The sequence below is a fragment of the Syngnathus leptorhynchus genome, chromosome 1 (genome assembly GCF_054491065.1).
Source record: "Syngnathus leptorhynchus isolate UIUO chromosome 1, UIUO_Slep, whole genome shotgun sequence".
NCBI classification, from domain to species: domain Eukaryota; kingdom Metazoa; phylum Chordata; class Actinopteri; order Syngnathiformes; family Syngnathidae; genus Syngnathus; species Syngnathus leptorhynchus.
The window spans coordinates 14069318-14086176 of record NC_141195.1 but is presented as its reverse complement, the minus strand read 5'-3'; the positions used below and the strand labels follow the sequence as shown (position 1 = coordinate 14086176).

The window sequence follows — 16859 nt, the reverse complement described above, 5'->3', positions numbered from 1 at the left end:
CCATATCATGTGTGCAACTTGTATCAGTGTCCCCTTTTTTTTTTTTGCCATGCATTCCAGTCCACATAACAGACTCAAAAGGCAAGCCTTTCGATGCAGCTCTCAACCTCATTGGACTTTGCAAATATCCTTTAAAGAGACAGATAGAAAAATTACTTCAGGCGTCAAGGGTGGGAAAGTAAACAACCAGCAACTTGCTAGTCCTGGTAATGAAAGCCACAGTGAAAGCCATTAGATCAACTGAGCCAGGGGCAGTGAGCAGTGACTCAGGTTCAAAACAGCCTAATTTCAGCGAGCCAAAAATAGGAAGTGAACAGGCCGTTATCATTCTTCATCCTTGCTGGATTTTGATGAACGTATGTTGGGAATAACTGGCTCTGTAACTTTTCTAGTTTCATTTAACTTGACCTTCTCTAAACTTTTGAATGTCTACATTTTCAGGGTTCCAATATTTTCTACACAATTTGCTCTTTTCTAACAAGGAGCTGAATGGCAACATTTACTTCAGGTGTTTAAAGTCTCTATTTAATCCTGGTTTCAAATTAGAGTTAGTATCAAAACAGATCAGATGTACTGTATTGCGTGTATGAAGTGGCAGGGGGCACCTGCTGGTGCCAATGACTCTGTGCACAATGAACCATTGAACATCGACATAAACATATAGAAACTGTGAGACAAAGAAGAGGGGGGGGGGTTACAGGGAGTGTATGCGCTCACGCAGTAGGAAACAATAAGGATGTGTCATGTGGCGCAAACAAAGCTTTATCTGAAAAGACAATCTGCCATGACACCTCGCAGAACACCAGATATGTAGACAAACATGCTAATGCAAATGTGTGTGAGCACAAAGAATGTGCATATCACAGAAACAAGGGCTTCTGTATGCATGTATGCAACACACAATATTCCAACAAACAAAGCTCATTAGCATGCAGTGCATTTGGACCTCCTCTCACTTCTTGACACTCCAATGTCGAGATGCTCCATAGAGCAACACACAGCACAGACGAGAGGGTACGTATTTACTGGAAAATATTTTTTTAAAAATGCTCTTAATAGTAATTGTAGAAGATTTATGTCGCGCTTTCTCAACACCATACTTTTCTGATAACCTTTTTAAAAAAAGACATTCAATTGTTTGAAAATGTATTTTGAATCAAAAATGTCATTTTTGAGAGAATATAGACAACAAATAACACTAGAATACATTACTGCAATATAAGCAGCTCGTAGTAAGCTCTAAGCAGCAAAAACATCATTTGCGCATGAAAATTTAAAAGGAAAACACATACAAATGTGTCCACTTGATTTAAGATAAACTAATTACCTCATTAAAATGAGTGGTGCAGGAACAGTTTGTTTCCACCCTAATATAACGGGCAATGACGAGGTGACACACACGTCCGCATACACACACACACACACACACACACACACACACACACACACACACACACACGCACACACACACACACACACACACAAAGCGTGCACAATGCACTGCAACTATGATGGACCACACAAAAATGTGGTGAGCTACTGCACGTTTTTATGTGCACACCACAAAAACATGGTGTTGTAGAATCAAACTGACATAAACAAGTGCTAAAATTCTGACTGAGTCGTACACACTCACTGACGTTACGGAACTGTCATTTGTTTTTACATGAAATAGGCTTAGCTCTGTGAGGGCATTTGAGTAAACGTTTGACGCCGGGCCCACCCAGGAAGTGACTCCACCCTGGCGCGATGCATAGAACTACACGATCCCTCCCCTTTTTTTTTTAAGCTAAAGAGTTGAGCGTGAGTGCTTCCCCTTCACGTCTGCCAAAGTGAAAAGCCTCGATTGTTCCCTGTGGTGTGAAGAGAGGCCGAGCTCAAGGCAGTCATGACGCTGGCCCATGGGGCAGAGTTGCAGTACATTGGGCGGCTGCCTGAAACCACACAGGGGAGCCAGATACAGAGCATCACTGTGCAACTCACCACTGAAAGTTGGATGCCGTGCCTCGGCCCAACGGCAACTTATGAAAAAGTCCACAACATGACGTATTTAAAAAAAAAAAGAAAGAAAAACACCAAACTGTCAGCACAGCACAGCGGGTTCAACTGACTCAACGGCTGCTTGCGCTGCCATATTTGGTGGCACTCTGAAATGGGGGTTGTTAGGCCTGAAGGTTATTTGCGGGGCAAAAGCATCTTGAAATTGTTTGCTTTCAAAAGGCACAGGAAGTCTGCCATTTTACTCTCAAGCAGCCTTTTTGGGGTGATTTTGGTCATTTCCAGGTCTCCTTCAAAAATAAACTTGTTCAAAAGATTTTGTATGATTGGTACCAAATGTGAAGTGCGTGCACGAGATAGACGTTCAATGACTTACCATAAAACACAAAATCTTAAAGTAGACACTACGTATCATTCATATAAAATCCCAAATGTACACCTACATCTCGATTTTAGGCGGACTTTGGTGTCCGGGATATGGGAATCATGAAAGCGTGTTATATAGAAAGTCTTGTCTTTTTAGAAAGACATTTTTTAACAAAGTGGTCCTTTCTTACATTAATTTAGGCCAGGCATGTTGTTGTTGGACAGCGCGTTGTCCGTCACCGTGTACTCTCCATACAAGTGAATTTTCCCGCTGTGGGATGAATAAAGTTCTATCAATCAACATCCAAGTCTGTTGATATTTTAATAAAAGAAAAGCAATTGGCAGATGAAGCCATTTTAATGCTATGTCAATTGGATGGAAGAGAGAATAAAGCAGCCATTTATTCTACGACTGTGTCAGGGCTACACTCTTTGGCTTGTGAGTGATTGTACGGATGAGGTACTTCTGCAAACTTCCCCACTCCGAATCAAAAACGATCCCAGATATCCATAACACTGTAATAAAGCAGTCATAGAGTCAAGATCAAATAGCCCGACTTCTTATGATCTAACGCCTTTAAATTGGTCATGGGAATTCATCAAATCACTAACGCTAAGGTTTACGCACCAGTCATTTTGCTTCGTACGGTCCTTATATCATCCATTTAGAATAGGACTTGAAAATGTATTTATGACCAAAAAATAATTGGGGTCCTTGACCAAACAACGTTAGACAGAAAGTCGCGTAGGATCGAACCGAGTAAAATCGACATTTAGGTGTATTGATAAAAGGTCACTCAATAAAATACAGTACAGTAAACTATATTACTATATGCAGTATATCTAAATATCATTATTTTAGCCCATCAATGAGAATTCACATTCCTGCATATGTTAGCATTATGTAAATAGACATTTAGAAATAATTTCAACACTTGGTTGAACATTTTAGTTTTTCAATATGTAATGTTTAATTTCACGTTTGTATGCTTTGTTTTTATGTCTTGCTGCTCTGTGTATCAAAGAAACAGTTGTTTGATTGTCTCTAATTACCAAAACATATATGCTAGTTTACATTAGCACATCTACATCATTTTCCATTATATGTTAGCCTTAAGCTAGTGGACTAATTTTTGATGCAGTTATGTGGTTTGGTTAGACATTTTGATGTTTAAATATACAATAGCGAATCCTCTTTTGTTTTATGTGTCAGTCATAAAATTTTAATTCGTGTGGTAGTAAGATATAAGCAATTTGAAGCAAGCATTGCCTCTTATTTGGAGGTCTGGAAAGTAGCCCCCATGATTAATGGGGCTTCCCCTTGACACACTTGAAGAAGGTTTTGTGTGGTGGTTCTGTTTCATGCAAATTAGTCACTACCTCCTATTTCAATGGACTTTTGCGCCAACAACAACCGGGCAGCTTGTCAGAAGAGAAAAGTGGAAATGAAGTAAGAGCATCATTTGTATTTTCCCTTATGGCGACATCATTTCATCAACAAATTATACCTGTCAGTCACTTGCATGTGGACGCTTTGCCTAGCTGCCTAGTTACAGACAGAGAAAGTTGGTGTGGGGGCACTATTGTGTATATTAGCCCCACTGTTTCAGTTCATTTTGTTTTATCTAGTTCAAAACGGATTACTCCAAGACACTTTTTATAAGTTATAGCTTTTAGAATAATTAGGTGAAATTGTATAATTTCCCATGACACAGTGGATGATCTGTAATCACAGCACAGCAGCTGGAAATCACTATTGACTTGAAACACTGGGTCTTGGGTTTGTCAGGGTAAGCATCAAATCAGATACGAAGACAAGGCTTTCAAAGGGCATTTCAAACACAAAAAAAGGCCACTCTTCGCACAGCATGGTGTCTTTTTATGTTTGTTTTTTTATTGAAACAGTAAGAACAAAAGAAATTAAATTAAAGGGTTCAAACCATTCAGACGGCACGCATTAGAGACCTGTTGGTAAAAACAGCACATGGCAAAGCAGGAGGAAGGAAAAACAAAACACGTCTTTGCAAACATTTGCTGTGTCTTAAAGCCTATTCATTAATGATTACATCATTCAGTCAGTGCACATTACGCAAGTTTTGCAAAGCAAGCAAAGCCAAACGAAGACTTAATTTGTACACCCTTTAATGCAGAAAGAACAGAACAAAGCAGGCCTGTTGGACTTCAACTCAGTTTGAAGACTGAACGGCCATTCTGCTTATCAACTATTACAACAATGATCGATATGTGTGAAAGTATAGTTGTTTCTTTTTAAGAAGAGGTGTCAATTGAAAAAGGGCAGTCAGTTCACATTGATAACGCATTCTAACATGGTTCTGATCTACCAGTGTCAGTGGCGCAAACCCTTTAGCGAAATGTCACAGATACATATTCGGGTGTTTTTTATTTTTAGATGGCAAAGTTTTAGGAAGCAGAATGTTGCTTTCATTTCTTTCTTTATTTTTTACAACCCACACTCTGGCCCGCTCTAAGCCAATTTTGCACACAGCATTTCTTTGCACAGTTGTCCAACAAAATGTCAGTGAATATTGCTAAATGAGGAAATATTTGCTAACAGTTCTGGCTGTGCCACATGTCACTAATGAGAGCTTTTGCTACGGTACATCAGTGTTGACAAAGTCCCAAGATATTGTGTCTAATTTAAAACCATCGTTATTTATTGCTTTTCGCTTTGCGTTTATTTATTCATTCATTCGTCTTCATGAGTGTTGCGGCCGTGCTGGAGCCTATCCTAGCAGTCAATGGGGGTGGTAGGCGAGGTACACCCTGAACTGGTCGCCAGCCAATTGCAGGGCTCATATAGCCAATGAAGCATTCACGCTCACAATGACATATATGGTCAATTTGGAGGGTTTAGTCGACCTACGATGCATGTTTTTGGAATGTGGGAGAAAACCGGAGTACTCTGAGAAAACCCACGCAGGCATGGGGAGAACACGCAAACTTCACACAGGAAGGCCAGAAAGCAAAATCGAACCCTGCACCTCTGAATTGTGAGGAAGACATGCTAACCAGTGCCACCCTTGCATTTAATTATCTCATTCTAAAATCTTTTGTTGCTCGGTTTGTTTGGTAGCAAGATTCTGTATGGGAAATGTTTACACAAATGCAGGTCAAAAATAAAAGAACATTTTTGTGCAAGTCTGACTAAATGTGGATCATTTCTTTTCTCTTTTTCCCCACTATTTGAGGCAGGATGGAAAACATTCTTCAGGATATAAACTGCTGATTTTGTTTGATCTTTTCAGAAGGTTGTTTTTCACAATCTTTTCATTTATGTTAGAGAAATATATTTTCTCCTTTTGCCATCATCTCAAAATGGGTAGAATTTTATCGTATTTTTTTGGGTTTTTGTTAAAGAAATGTATTTATTTTGCTCCATTCTTTGTATTTGTTTTCTAAATGGGAAGCAGCCTGCTAGCTAAACAACAACAACAAAACAAAACACAAAATAGATGGATACACAAATGATATTTGCTTTTTTGAATTTTGAGTCATAATAGAAAGTCTTCTGTCAGGCATTTTGATGGAGAAAGACTCCTGCAAACTAACAAACAAAAACAAATATAGAACTTCATATTGTCACTTTTGTTAGGAAATGTGTTTCTTTTTCCACAGTGTAAATCAAAGTAGAAGCATTCCCACTGACCAAGAATGCAAATTGACGGGGTACTTTTTGTCTATTCGCAGAGCCTTTCATCAGTCTTCAAACTAGGAAGTAGCCTGTACTACAAAATTCCTGACATACAAATTCAACTTTCAATGGAATTTTCTCTGCTTGCCATTTGAGTCATGGTAGAACTCCCAAGAATTGGAAAAGTTTCTTTTGGCTAAGCCTTAACTATTCTGTCATTTGTCTTGAACAGAAAGTAGCATGTTAACTACAACTTAACAATAAAGTATGGCGCTCCATATTGTTTTTCACTTTTGTTAAAGACATTCATTTTTTAGATTGTTTCTGCAATCTAAATTATGAGTGATGAATATCCACCACCAGAAAATGCAAATCAGCAGAGTCCTTTTTGTCTAATCCTAAATTTTATATCAGTCTTCAGGAAGCAGCCTGCTAACAAACAAACAAAAAATATGGTGCCCCTTCATATCTTTCACTTTTGTTATAGTAATGCATTTCTCTGTCCACAGTGTAAATCACCCTAGAATCATCCTCCCTACCCAAGAAGGCAAATTGGTAGGGTCCTTTTGCCCAATTCTTAATATCTTAACGTCAGCATTCTTGAACCAGGACGTAGCGTAGCCCAGCTAACAAACTGACGAACGTCTCAATGGAAGTTTTCCATCCCAAAAAAAAAAAAAAAAAACTAAATCTAATATCACTATAGCGCTGATGCCAGATCACGTCTTACTGAGCAATAATTTTGTGCATTATGTTTAGAGTATATCAATAACTCAATTGGCTTTGTGGTCATGGAGGTAAATGAGCGACATGACTCTTGTCTTACATACTGTACATACAAACTATCCTCCCATCCTTTTCTTCGACCACCATAACGGTTTGAGTCCTGCTTAGAATCATTAGGTTCCTGTGTTATAATTATTCTTAATAGCTGTTTTTGTTTAATTGATTGTAATTGACCTCACAGTTCAGTAGTTCAGAATTTCCAGAACTTTGACAGCTCCTGCTGCTTGGCCGCCTTCGTCTTATTCTTCTTCAGGGGCTGAGAAAGAGAAGGAAAGCCACTGTCACTCAGGAGATCAAATTCCAGGGGTTAATTTTTGCAATAACAGTTAGAATGGGTAAATAAAAGTTACCAGTGGTCATTTTAGGGGGGCTATGAAGAGATTTAGTGAATAAAATTGGGTCTTCATGTGCAAATTGGAAACTAGACAGTTATTTTTTTTTTTGTTGACGATGATCTGAATCAGATTTAGAGAGAACTGTGGTACTGTGGTTATATTGTAAATGATTAGCTGAAAGTAAAATATACAGGGGTGGAGGGGGCGGTGTAGGGTTTGGGGGATGGGGTTCTGAAAATCACAGAAGCCATTACATTTTCTTTTTTCACTGGCTTTTTGTTGCTGGCAAACCTGTGGCACACACACACACACAAACGCACACAAATACAATTGCATCATCAAGAAACGCACACAATAAAAACAAAGCAAAAAGAACGTAAATAATAACAACAGCAGTGACAATATTCATAATAGCAAGTAATAATTCAGACATAAATACATAATTTATCATGAATAAAACATGCTTCTCACACATGGGAAACTAAACTCAGGTCCTCCCTGGCTTTGGTGTTTAAATACATTCAAATGTACTTGCAAATATGTCGTACTTGAAGCTAAGTGCTACCATAATTTGTTCGGCATTCTTTTCCCCATAATGCAACGGCTACTTACTTCCATGTGCGCATAGTTTAAGACAAATACTTATTTGAATACATTCAAATGTATTTGCCTGTCAAACATTTTTTACTCCACATTGGCAGCTTCACGCTTCCATAAATCTGTGACCAGTGAACCCAGATTTAAGTATTTACTGATGTAAATACTCATATCCATTCAGTCGACACAAGATGACAATTTGAAATTAAAGCAAGGTACTCACGAGTATTTTCCCATCCTCTTCACAACAGCAATCACTACGGCAATGACGATGACGACCGCCAGCAGAGCGCCAATCACGATGCCGACGACCTGGCCCGAGCTCAGGCCTTCTGCAGGACACAAGCCAGAGTGTTTGGGACTGTGATTCTCAAAGTTTTACTCGTAACAGCTAAGAACTAAAAAGTTAAATATAACGGAACTCATCTATTCAGTGCTCACCCTCTGCACCATCTTCAACAACCACCTCGTCCGCCGTGTCCGCCTTGACAGCTTCTGTCCAATGAGGGATGACCTCAGCATCTTCGGGGGCCTCCGTAGGGCCGCTCTCCACGGCAGGGGGCTCGGTGTTAAGGGGTTCGGCGGCCTCAGTGGCAACCGGAATGGGTGTTTCGGTCTCGACGGCGGGCTCCACAGTGCTGAGCGTCACCTGAGCAAAAGGCCCCTGAGTTGTGACGTCCACCACATCTTGTTGTTCAGCCGTCACTGGGTGGGCTGACGGAAGACCGGTGATGACGTCAAGCTCTTTGCTGGCCTCTGTGGCCTCCAAGGTGACTTCTGCTACGGAGTCGGTCGCCACATAGTCATGGTCTGTTGGGACCACCGTGGGGCCTAAAGAGGAATCATTTTAACATATCACACGTTTGGAGTCAGCTGCAGGCTTTTCTTTTTGTATGTTTTCAATTGAAAGAAGTATGACATAAACTACAAGGACTTGATTTGTAGTAAATTTAAAATTTTAACTTTACTCCAGTTAAAATCAACATTGATCCCCTCTGATGGATTAAAACATGAAGCCTGCTTCACTGCTTAACATTTCCATCCATCCATCCATCAATTTTCTGAACCGCTTAGTCCCCACGGGGGTCGCGGGCGTGCTGGAGCCTATCCCAGCGGTCATCGGGCAGTAGGCGGGGGACACCCTGAACTGGTTGCCAACCAATCGCAGGGCACACAGAGACAAACAACCATTCGCACTCACACTCACACCTAGGGACAATTTGGAGTGCTCAATTGGCCTATCAAGCATGTTTTTGGGATGTGGGAGGAAACCGGAGTGCCCGGAGAAAACCCACGCGGACACGTGGAGAACATGCTAACTCCACACAGGGAGGGCCGGAGGTGGAATCGAACCCGCACCCTCCTAACTGTGAGGTGGACGTGCTACCCACTGCACCACCGAGCCGCCCTGCTTAACACTTAATTACCCTTTATGGCATTTTCCCCATGCCAGGAATTTTGTCTGGGTACAGTACTGTCTGCACAAAGATACATTAACATTCTCTTTTGTCCATTTCCTGCATAAACATTCTGTTTTCCATTTTTTCAAAGCAAATAAAAATGACAGGAATTACATTCGCCAGACATGGCACCTAAAGCCCTTACAATGCATAGTAGACGAACAGCAGCCATGTGCTGTACAGCAGGACAACACATTAGACACATTAGTTGGGCACAAGTCAAGGAAGTCTCAGAAGGCCTCGCAAATCTTTGGGTAACCCGAGAGCTGCCGCTCACTTTGGAGCTGAGGACCTTACATACCACTCTTCTCCTCTTACTGCCCTCTTGGACAACTCAAACCTTGTGTGTGAATGTATTCATTGTTGGACTAAAGCCACCATGATGGCTCCCTGCCTCATGTGTTGGCCTGTGTTCCGACAAGCCCGACTCACACCAATGTGATCCTTCTCTGTCCCCACCACCATTCTGTCCCAACAATGCTGTGACGTCAGCAACGAGACGGAGTGATATTTTGGGCTAGGAATAACTGAGAAAGCGAGACTGTGGGCCCATTCATGGTGCCCGAAAAAAACATTTCCTGCCATGGTATATAAACAAAAACTTGCCTTCTGCTGCAAAATAATTCTCATGCAAGACAATGGTTTCGCTGCAGTGGGTATAAAGCCAGACGTTCAAAAAACACTTCAGGTGGCCACTATTATCTCCTGAGCTCAACCCTATTAGGAACCTGTGGTGCTTCCTTGAAAGTTAGATCTATAAGAGCAGATGCCACACCGCCCCCAAACAGCATCTCTCTGAGGCATTTGGAACCCTTTGTAATGAAGAGACATCACAGCGTCATGAGACCGCCATCGCCAAAAGTCAGCTCACCCCACCCTATGATGTAATAAGGCACACATCTTCAAGCGATCCCTCCATCGTGTCTTTCTGGCCCTGTGCGCCCCAACATGCCACATCCTCTGCCTCATTTCCTGTGGAGGGAGCCACGCTGCACAAGTTGATGAGTGAGGAGCATGCGGCCAGCCTCTGCAGTTGAAAAATGTGGAAGTGTTCAAGGCCACAGGCAGGCAGGGCCACAAATGGATATTTTGTACTACTGGAGAGAGAATGACAGACAGAGAGAGAGAGAGAGAGAGAGAGAGAGAGAGAGAGAGAGAGAGAGAGAGAGAGAGAGAGAGAGAGAGAGAGAGAGAGAGAGAGAGAGAGAGAGAGAGAGAGAGAGAGAGAGAGAGAGAGAGAGAGAGAGAGAGAGAGAGAGAGAGAGAGAGAGAGAAAGAGAGAGAGAGAGAGAGAGAGAGAAAGAATCTCTGGAAAATCAGTAACAATTTTAAGAATTGTTTGCCATGGTTTTAGCGGTGACTATATTCCAGGCAGTAGACACCCACACTTTAGTTTGTTCTGATCCATGTTTTAAATTTGATAGAGCAGGAATTTAAGAGTGAATATTGGGGCCATGCTTAAATAACTGCTAGCGGAATAAAATTGCAATATTATTTTGGTATACACGATAAAAGATAGTTGTGTGTGTATATCACTGCATTTGATGTAATTATTACCTTCAATAATACAACAATATTCTCATAACTTTATGTCATATTATTGGGTTGAGGGTTTTAAAGCTAGACCTTATTCTATCTGGTTTTGGGCGAAAGGCAGACCACCCCCTGATTGGTGGCCAGACAATTACAGAGCTCATCGAGAGACAGACAAATGTTCACTGTCACTGAGTGGGAACTGAACCCACACTGTCAGCAACAAATTCGGAATTAGGAAAGTAACAGTCTATCACGTTATGTAACTATTACTTAGGCTTAATTTATTTAAATTGTTGTTTTTAATAGGAGGAGAAATTGAATGACATTGACTAGCTTTGTGGTATTGTTCCATATGAAAGCTATGAAAGCCATGCTTTGGGGTGAACAAGAATCTTCCGTTATGAGTTTTGCAGCTGTGCGGAGACATGCATCTGTCCTAGTGTCTTTCATCGAAGTCTGTGCTATGAAGCCGCCTTGAGCTCAACCTGATCATTACCCTTCAATAAGCCAAGCTTCATCCCGCCATGATCAACATTTTCCCAACCACAACTGAAAGCTTGGCCTGGACAGCGCTGCGTCCAAATCAGGGAGGGTACATTTCAGCTGCACCAAAATTACGGACTAGACTCCACTCGGGTTGGCCTGAAACGACTTCCCAATGGAAAGAAAGAAAAAACCAACAACACGCTTGACTCTTGTACTGCACAATATCTGAAACTTGAAAGTGGCCAATGTGCCAAACTTTCCCCAGCACAGATCTAAATACCTTTACTTGAAATAACAGAAAATTCTCTATATGGCTCAAAATAACTGCGCATCGGGGTCTGACAAGAAGTGCATCTATTTCTGGCATGTGCCGGACGGACGGACGGACGAATGGCTGCGCTCATTAGCAACAGGTGTGGTAAATAGAAGAAAACATTTGTTCCCATTGAAAAGGAAGGTGGGTTCGAATGGAGCCTCAGACTGTTTGTTTGGAAGGCCTGTAAGCAAAGATAAATTGGCCTTACGCTATGTGTAATCACCCAGACCACCAGCACCACTAACAATCGCTTCATTATGTGCTCAGTTCCCACAATTAGCTCTGAGTAGTATTTCCTCTCTCAGTGTCGGCAACGGTGGGCACGCACAGGCCCTAAGATCAGTGATGCATACATCCCTTCTGCTTTCTATGCCTTGTAATCTACATGTTGCCAGTCTTCCTTGGCTACTCCCTGAGGAGCGCACCATGGCAGCTGAAGCCTTTGAAGAGGTAAAAAGCCGGAAAGGGGAGGGAGTCCCGTTTCCCCAAACAGATCCTTCTCGTGCGACATCAGACCCATGCCATCGTACCTCATAGTTTCCTTCGGAGGGCCATTATGACAGTCAACCCAAATAAATGTATGAACGTCTCATATTATATACAGTATAAGCTACACAACAAACTGATTTAATAACTAGTTTTGAATTCAGAGACTAGTAAGAACTGTTTAAATTTTAAAAAGATGAATGGTAATAAAAAATTGCTAGAAACAGCTCTATTTATAATAAACCAGTAGAAACATGAGAGAAGGCAGTACAACAGGCTGCATCCATTACAGTCAGCTGTCACTGAGGCCCCTGCCTCGAGCGTAACAGTCACAGTGTTGTCCGGGAGGTGTGAGGGAGTGTGTGCACGTTTAACCTCAGGAATGTTTTTAGGGTACTCCTCAAGATAGACACTCAGCCCATGTCGGGTCGTGCCATGCACCGCGCAACTCACATCTGATTTGAGCCCACGTGTGAAATATTCTCAGCCTTAGTGTTGTCAATCCACAAGGTAAGAGATGTCGCATCTGGAGTCTATCGTCTCCAGCAAACCTTTCATCTAGTGACTAAGACATCTGAAAACAAGTAGCGGTACCCCTGGACATGACACTATATCACTCATACTCATTAGGGTCGCGATAAGCCTTTTCTAGCTGACTTGGGGCAAGAGGTGGTCATCGGCCGATGACTGCATTGCTCTGGTCCAGTGCTGTATCTTTCCTGACAACCAGTTAGGAAGCAGGATGGCAGAACTTAAAATAAGACTTTTTTTCCTCCACTAGATACCACAACGGTGAAAGCCTACAAATGTCCAGAAGGTTTTGGTCAAAGGTTTGAAGAAAAACAACAGGTTTAAATCAAGCTTCTTAAGCCATTTCTAATCCAAACTCCAGCCCCGCACACTGCGTAAAATGCCCACCCAACTGAGTAATGTGTTCCTGAGTCAGCGTCTCTCTCTCTCTCTCGCTCTTTCCGTCTCTCTCTTTTTTGTCTTGCTCTATGCCTCACCCACCAGCACACGCACAGGACATGCCAGACACATGAGACATACAGCTGTGGTCAGTCGAGTAAAACGATTCAACTCTCCTTCTTTGGTCTTCTCTGACTTGCCCTTTGTTGTGAGAAGTGGTCGATCAACACCGTGAAGCAGAGCCTTTTTATGTTGTCAATTCAAGTCAAGTGGTGTCCGCTAATGCTGATAACTTGGCCTAATTTGAGCAGTCCCTTACTCTGATCAAACCTCAGCAAAGCCCTACTTAGAGGATGTCTTTGAGAAATTATCATGACTGATTACCGTCTGGTACGGTATGTGTTAAAATAAATGTTTCCTTCCCGCATCTGCTCGGAAAATTTTTGGGGCCGATCATCATAAATGTTGACCATGTTCACTATTTCCACTCACATAAGACAAACCTTCCTGTTAATATGGAAAATTAATGTTGACTATGTTATTAAAGAAAATCTTTCTTTCTCGACTCTACTATGGTCGAAGAACAATTCAAATAAATCACCAAAAGCTCCATTTGTGCTCATGATGAGTGTAAACCTCTGACCACGACTGCATGTGCTCATAAGATCTGATACTTTAGTCAAGTTGCTAAAAGAGCAACTGCTCTCCAAACAGATGTTTCTTTCTGCTACTAAAAGGATTCACGAGTGAGAACGTTTTCTCCCGCATGGAGCTTTTGTGCCAGCCTCATATTTGGAGTATGAGCGCCACATTTGAGTCATTTCTAAAAGCGGGCCGATGACCAAAGGGGCCACTGACCTCTCTTGTCAGCAGCCAGATGTGACGACAATGTTATTAGCCTGCAGAGGCAGACAAAACTCATTAAGACGGAGACTGCAGGAGGGAAGGAGGGAGGAAGGAGGCAGGCAGTGCTGTGCTTTTATGGGACACACAAGTGCAGGCGTTTAAAATGTTGAAGAGCTGTTCTCTGTGTTTCCATACACTTTATGGAAGTATGCAATCAACAAACAAAAATCTAAATCTACCTTTGAAGATGACCCTGCCAGTTTGGATGTCCCTGGTGGCAAAACCGTGTGCTCTCGGACAGAGGCTTCTCTACTCAGGTGAGCTGACTTTGGGGCACTCTTGACAGTCAGCAACACCTGTCCATTGGGTACTGGCCAGGCACTGGCTCGCTACATTCACTCTTTATATATATACGTTATAAAGCATTGCTCTCCCGAAAACAAAATATGAACACTAGGATTTTAGCTGTAAGGCTCTTATTCCCCTTACCCACCTATAAACCACCCAATACATACAGGCCAAGGAATAGTTTGTGAAAGAGGGCGGGGTGCCCCTTAGTAACGTGCGCTTGCATGCTCTTCCTCCATACCCATATATACTGCCTATAAGTTCACTGTATGATATTTTATTAATAGACGGGGCTCAGATGAGTGAAAGCCATGAGGCCACAGAGCCCCTCCGTTACCCCCCCCCCCCTTTCACTGGGTGTACAAATTAGAACAGTTAATATATGAGGCTGCCATTTTGTTTGCAAACCAGTTAATATTGAGCTTTTGGCAAGAAGTAGGTATGTCGGATTATAGCTAATGACTTAATTTGACTAATTATGAATTTAGTGTTTATCGGGGCAACTACAAATTCAATCATTTTTGAGAGCACTTGTCCTGTTTTTATGGCTGCAGGTGAGGTGGAGCCTATCCCAGCTGTTTTGGGGCAATAGGCACAGGTTGCATACACATATATCACCTGTGAACAATTTACAGTTTTCAATGAATCCATATAAGGACAGGGAGAACACCCATACTCCAGGGAAACTCCTGAGCAGGGATTTGAACCCAGGACCTGTCGACTCCGAGGAAGAATTGTTAACCACGAATACACCACGGTGTGTGTGAGTTAAGATTAATTTACTTTGATAAATTAATGACTGATTTATCATGACTAAAGACAAAATTTTCAATAAGTGTTGGCTCATTTTATTTTGCAACTATTGCTATAATTACACAGTTGAGAGGCAACGTGCCATAGAATATTTTAACATGGTAGTTTGTTTTCATTGTTTTTATCAAATGACTTGGAAACACTTTATAAAATCCGAATGACCTTGCAACTATCTGATTAGGATGATAAGGCGAAAAAGGGATCATAAAGGTAGCCTTTTTGCAAAGTGGTAGCACACTAGACTGGCAAAATGAAGGATTCAGGCAGACAAAGGAGCAGCGGCGGCACATGGAGGCAGGAAGAGCGGACACAGTGTGCTTACGGCAGGATGGCCACTCAACTTTTTTTGGGGAAAAAGGAGACAAGTTCACTCACTTGCATGTGTGGAGGCACAGATCAACAGGAGCAGCAGCTGAACATTCATGGTGGTCAAGTCTGGTTCCTTGATTTAATGACTGCACAACAACCAGATGTCCTCACAGCATCAAACGCAGAAGCCGCTTTCCGATGGGACCTCCCTCTTTTTCCAAAAAAATGAATGAAAAGAAAAGTGCTGAGATCCAAATGGAAGCCCTTGAAGTCGGGATAAGAGAGGTGCAGTGTGGAAGTGAAGGAGGGCAAGGAGAGAGACTGGTCCACAGCAGACAGAGAAAGAAAGAGGGAGACTGTGAGCTGAGAGCAAAGAAGGGGTGTGGGCACTGGTTGTGCGCTGGCTGGGTGGGTTTTTGTCAGGGGGCAGGTTTGTGTTGGGAGGAGGCTGACTATGAAGAGGTGGCCCTGTAAAATAAGAGCACACACGCACACTCACACACAAAAACACACACACGCACGCGCGCACATACACACACACGATAGCTACAGTAAACACTCACCTGTTTTTTGGGGTTCACATTCCCTAAATGTGTTTGCCATTTGTTTGCCCTGTGTGGAAACTAGCTTCTTTCCATTTCTGTAAAACACCAAAATACTACACTGAAGCCCTCTATGTAAAGAGAAAAGGTGTAATTGGTGTCAAGGAAGTCTTTTGAAGGGAACCTTCCCGAGTGAGGGATGCCTTGTACTTTGGGATGGAGCTAAATTTAGCTTGGGGTGTAGTGTATTTTATCTGTGACAGTCTTGCATGTAAGCAATTTCTTCAAAATCTAATTTTATTTTTAAGGGTAACGCAATAGGATGAATAAGATTATTTTTTTTTTTGTAAACCGTAATTTGAAGTCTATTTGTGGTTAGAACCACTTAATTAGCCTAATGAGATCACAAGATGGTGGCAAAATATCCACGATGGCCTTCCTTGGGGGTAGGCAAATCTGGTCCTAAAGAGCTGACCAACAGCAATATACAGTCATATATCACAGTTCACCTTTCACGGCCTCACTGCTTCACGGATTTTTTTCACAGTGCATTGTGTTATGGCTTCAGATGAAAAAGACACTACAGAGCGGAGTCAGGCCACCATATAGTACACACTGATGATATTATTTTACTGTAGTAATCTGGAAGGAAGTGTTTACTTCTCTTTGTTAAACAAATGCTTGGGCCTGAAAACAAGTTTTGTCCTTTGGTTTCAATGTTATACCTCTATAATAATGCTTAAAAAAAAAAAAGGTTTCTACTTCACGGATTTCAACTATCACGGGTTCTTTTCAGAACGTAACCCCAGCGAATAACAAGGGATTACTGTATACCCAATTAAAGATAACCAGAACTCTTTTTGTTACAAACAGAAGCAGCCTTTTGCCTCATGAAAAGCAGCCATAAACACACAGTTGAAACACGGTGTGACTTTCTCACTGGCAAAAAAAAAAAAAAAGTACGGGTGGTCGGGACATATTATGCTTGGGGTGGGCAAAGAAAAACTTTGCTTGGGTCGAGGCTGACACCTGTTGGAAGACATGCTGGGCCCCCAATTAGGGATGTGGCAAATC

The 16859-nt window shown here is 41.9% G+C and overlaps 1 protein-coding gene across 3 annotated transcripts; it reads right to left on the bottom strand.

Moving 5' to 3' along the window:
* Positions 1 to 4243: 4243 nt before the first annotated feature.
* Positions 4244 to 15620, bottom strand: pdpn (podoplanin). 3 transcript variants are annotated; one of them, XM_085925115.1, is made up of 5 exons: positions 15310 to 15620; positions 8176 to 8565; positions 7958 to 8066; positions 7392 to 7428; positions 4244 to 7058 (listed from the first exon to the last, which is right to left on the bottom strand). In XM_085925115.1, exons 1-5 carry the CDS (start codon positions 15356 to 15358, stop codon positions 6993 to 6995), a joined length of 651 nt encoding a protein of 216 aa, XP_085781241.1. In that variant the 5' UTR covers positions 15359 to 15620; the 3' UTR covers positions 4244 to 6992. The 3 variants fall into 3 exon arrangements, with proteins under 3 accessions (XP_085781241.1, XP_085781221.1, XP_085781231.1); XM_085925095.1 differs by lacking the exon at positions 7392 to 7428; XM_085925105.1 differs by lacking the exon at positions 7392 to 7428 and having other exon boundaries at positions 7958 to 8063.
* Positions 15621 to 16859: the final 1239 nt, after the last annotated feature.

Coding starts and splice junctions, on each gene's coding strand:
- pdpn (XM_085925115.1), bottom strand. CDS start 15,358: ATGAATGTTCAGCTGCTGCTCCTGTTGATCTGTGCCTCCACACATGCA. Junction 8,566..15,309: donor CTGTGCCTCCACACATGCAA/GTGAGTGAACTT, acceptor ATTCCTCTTTAG/GCCCCACGGTGGTCCCAACA. Junction 7,059..7,391: donor AGCCAGTGAAAAAAGAAAAT/GTAATGGCTTCT, acceptor TCTCTTTCTCAG/CCCCTGAAGAAGAATAAGAC.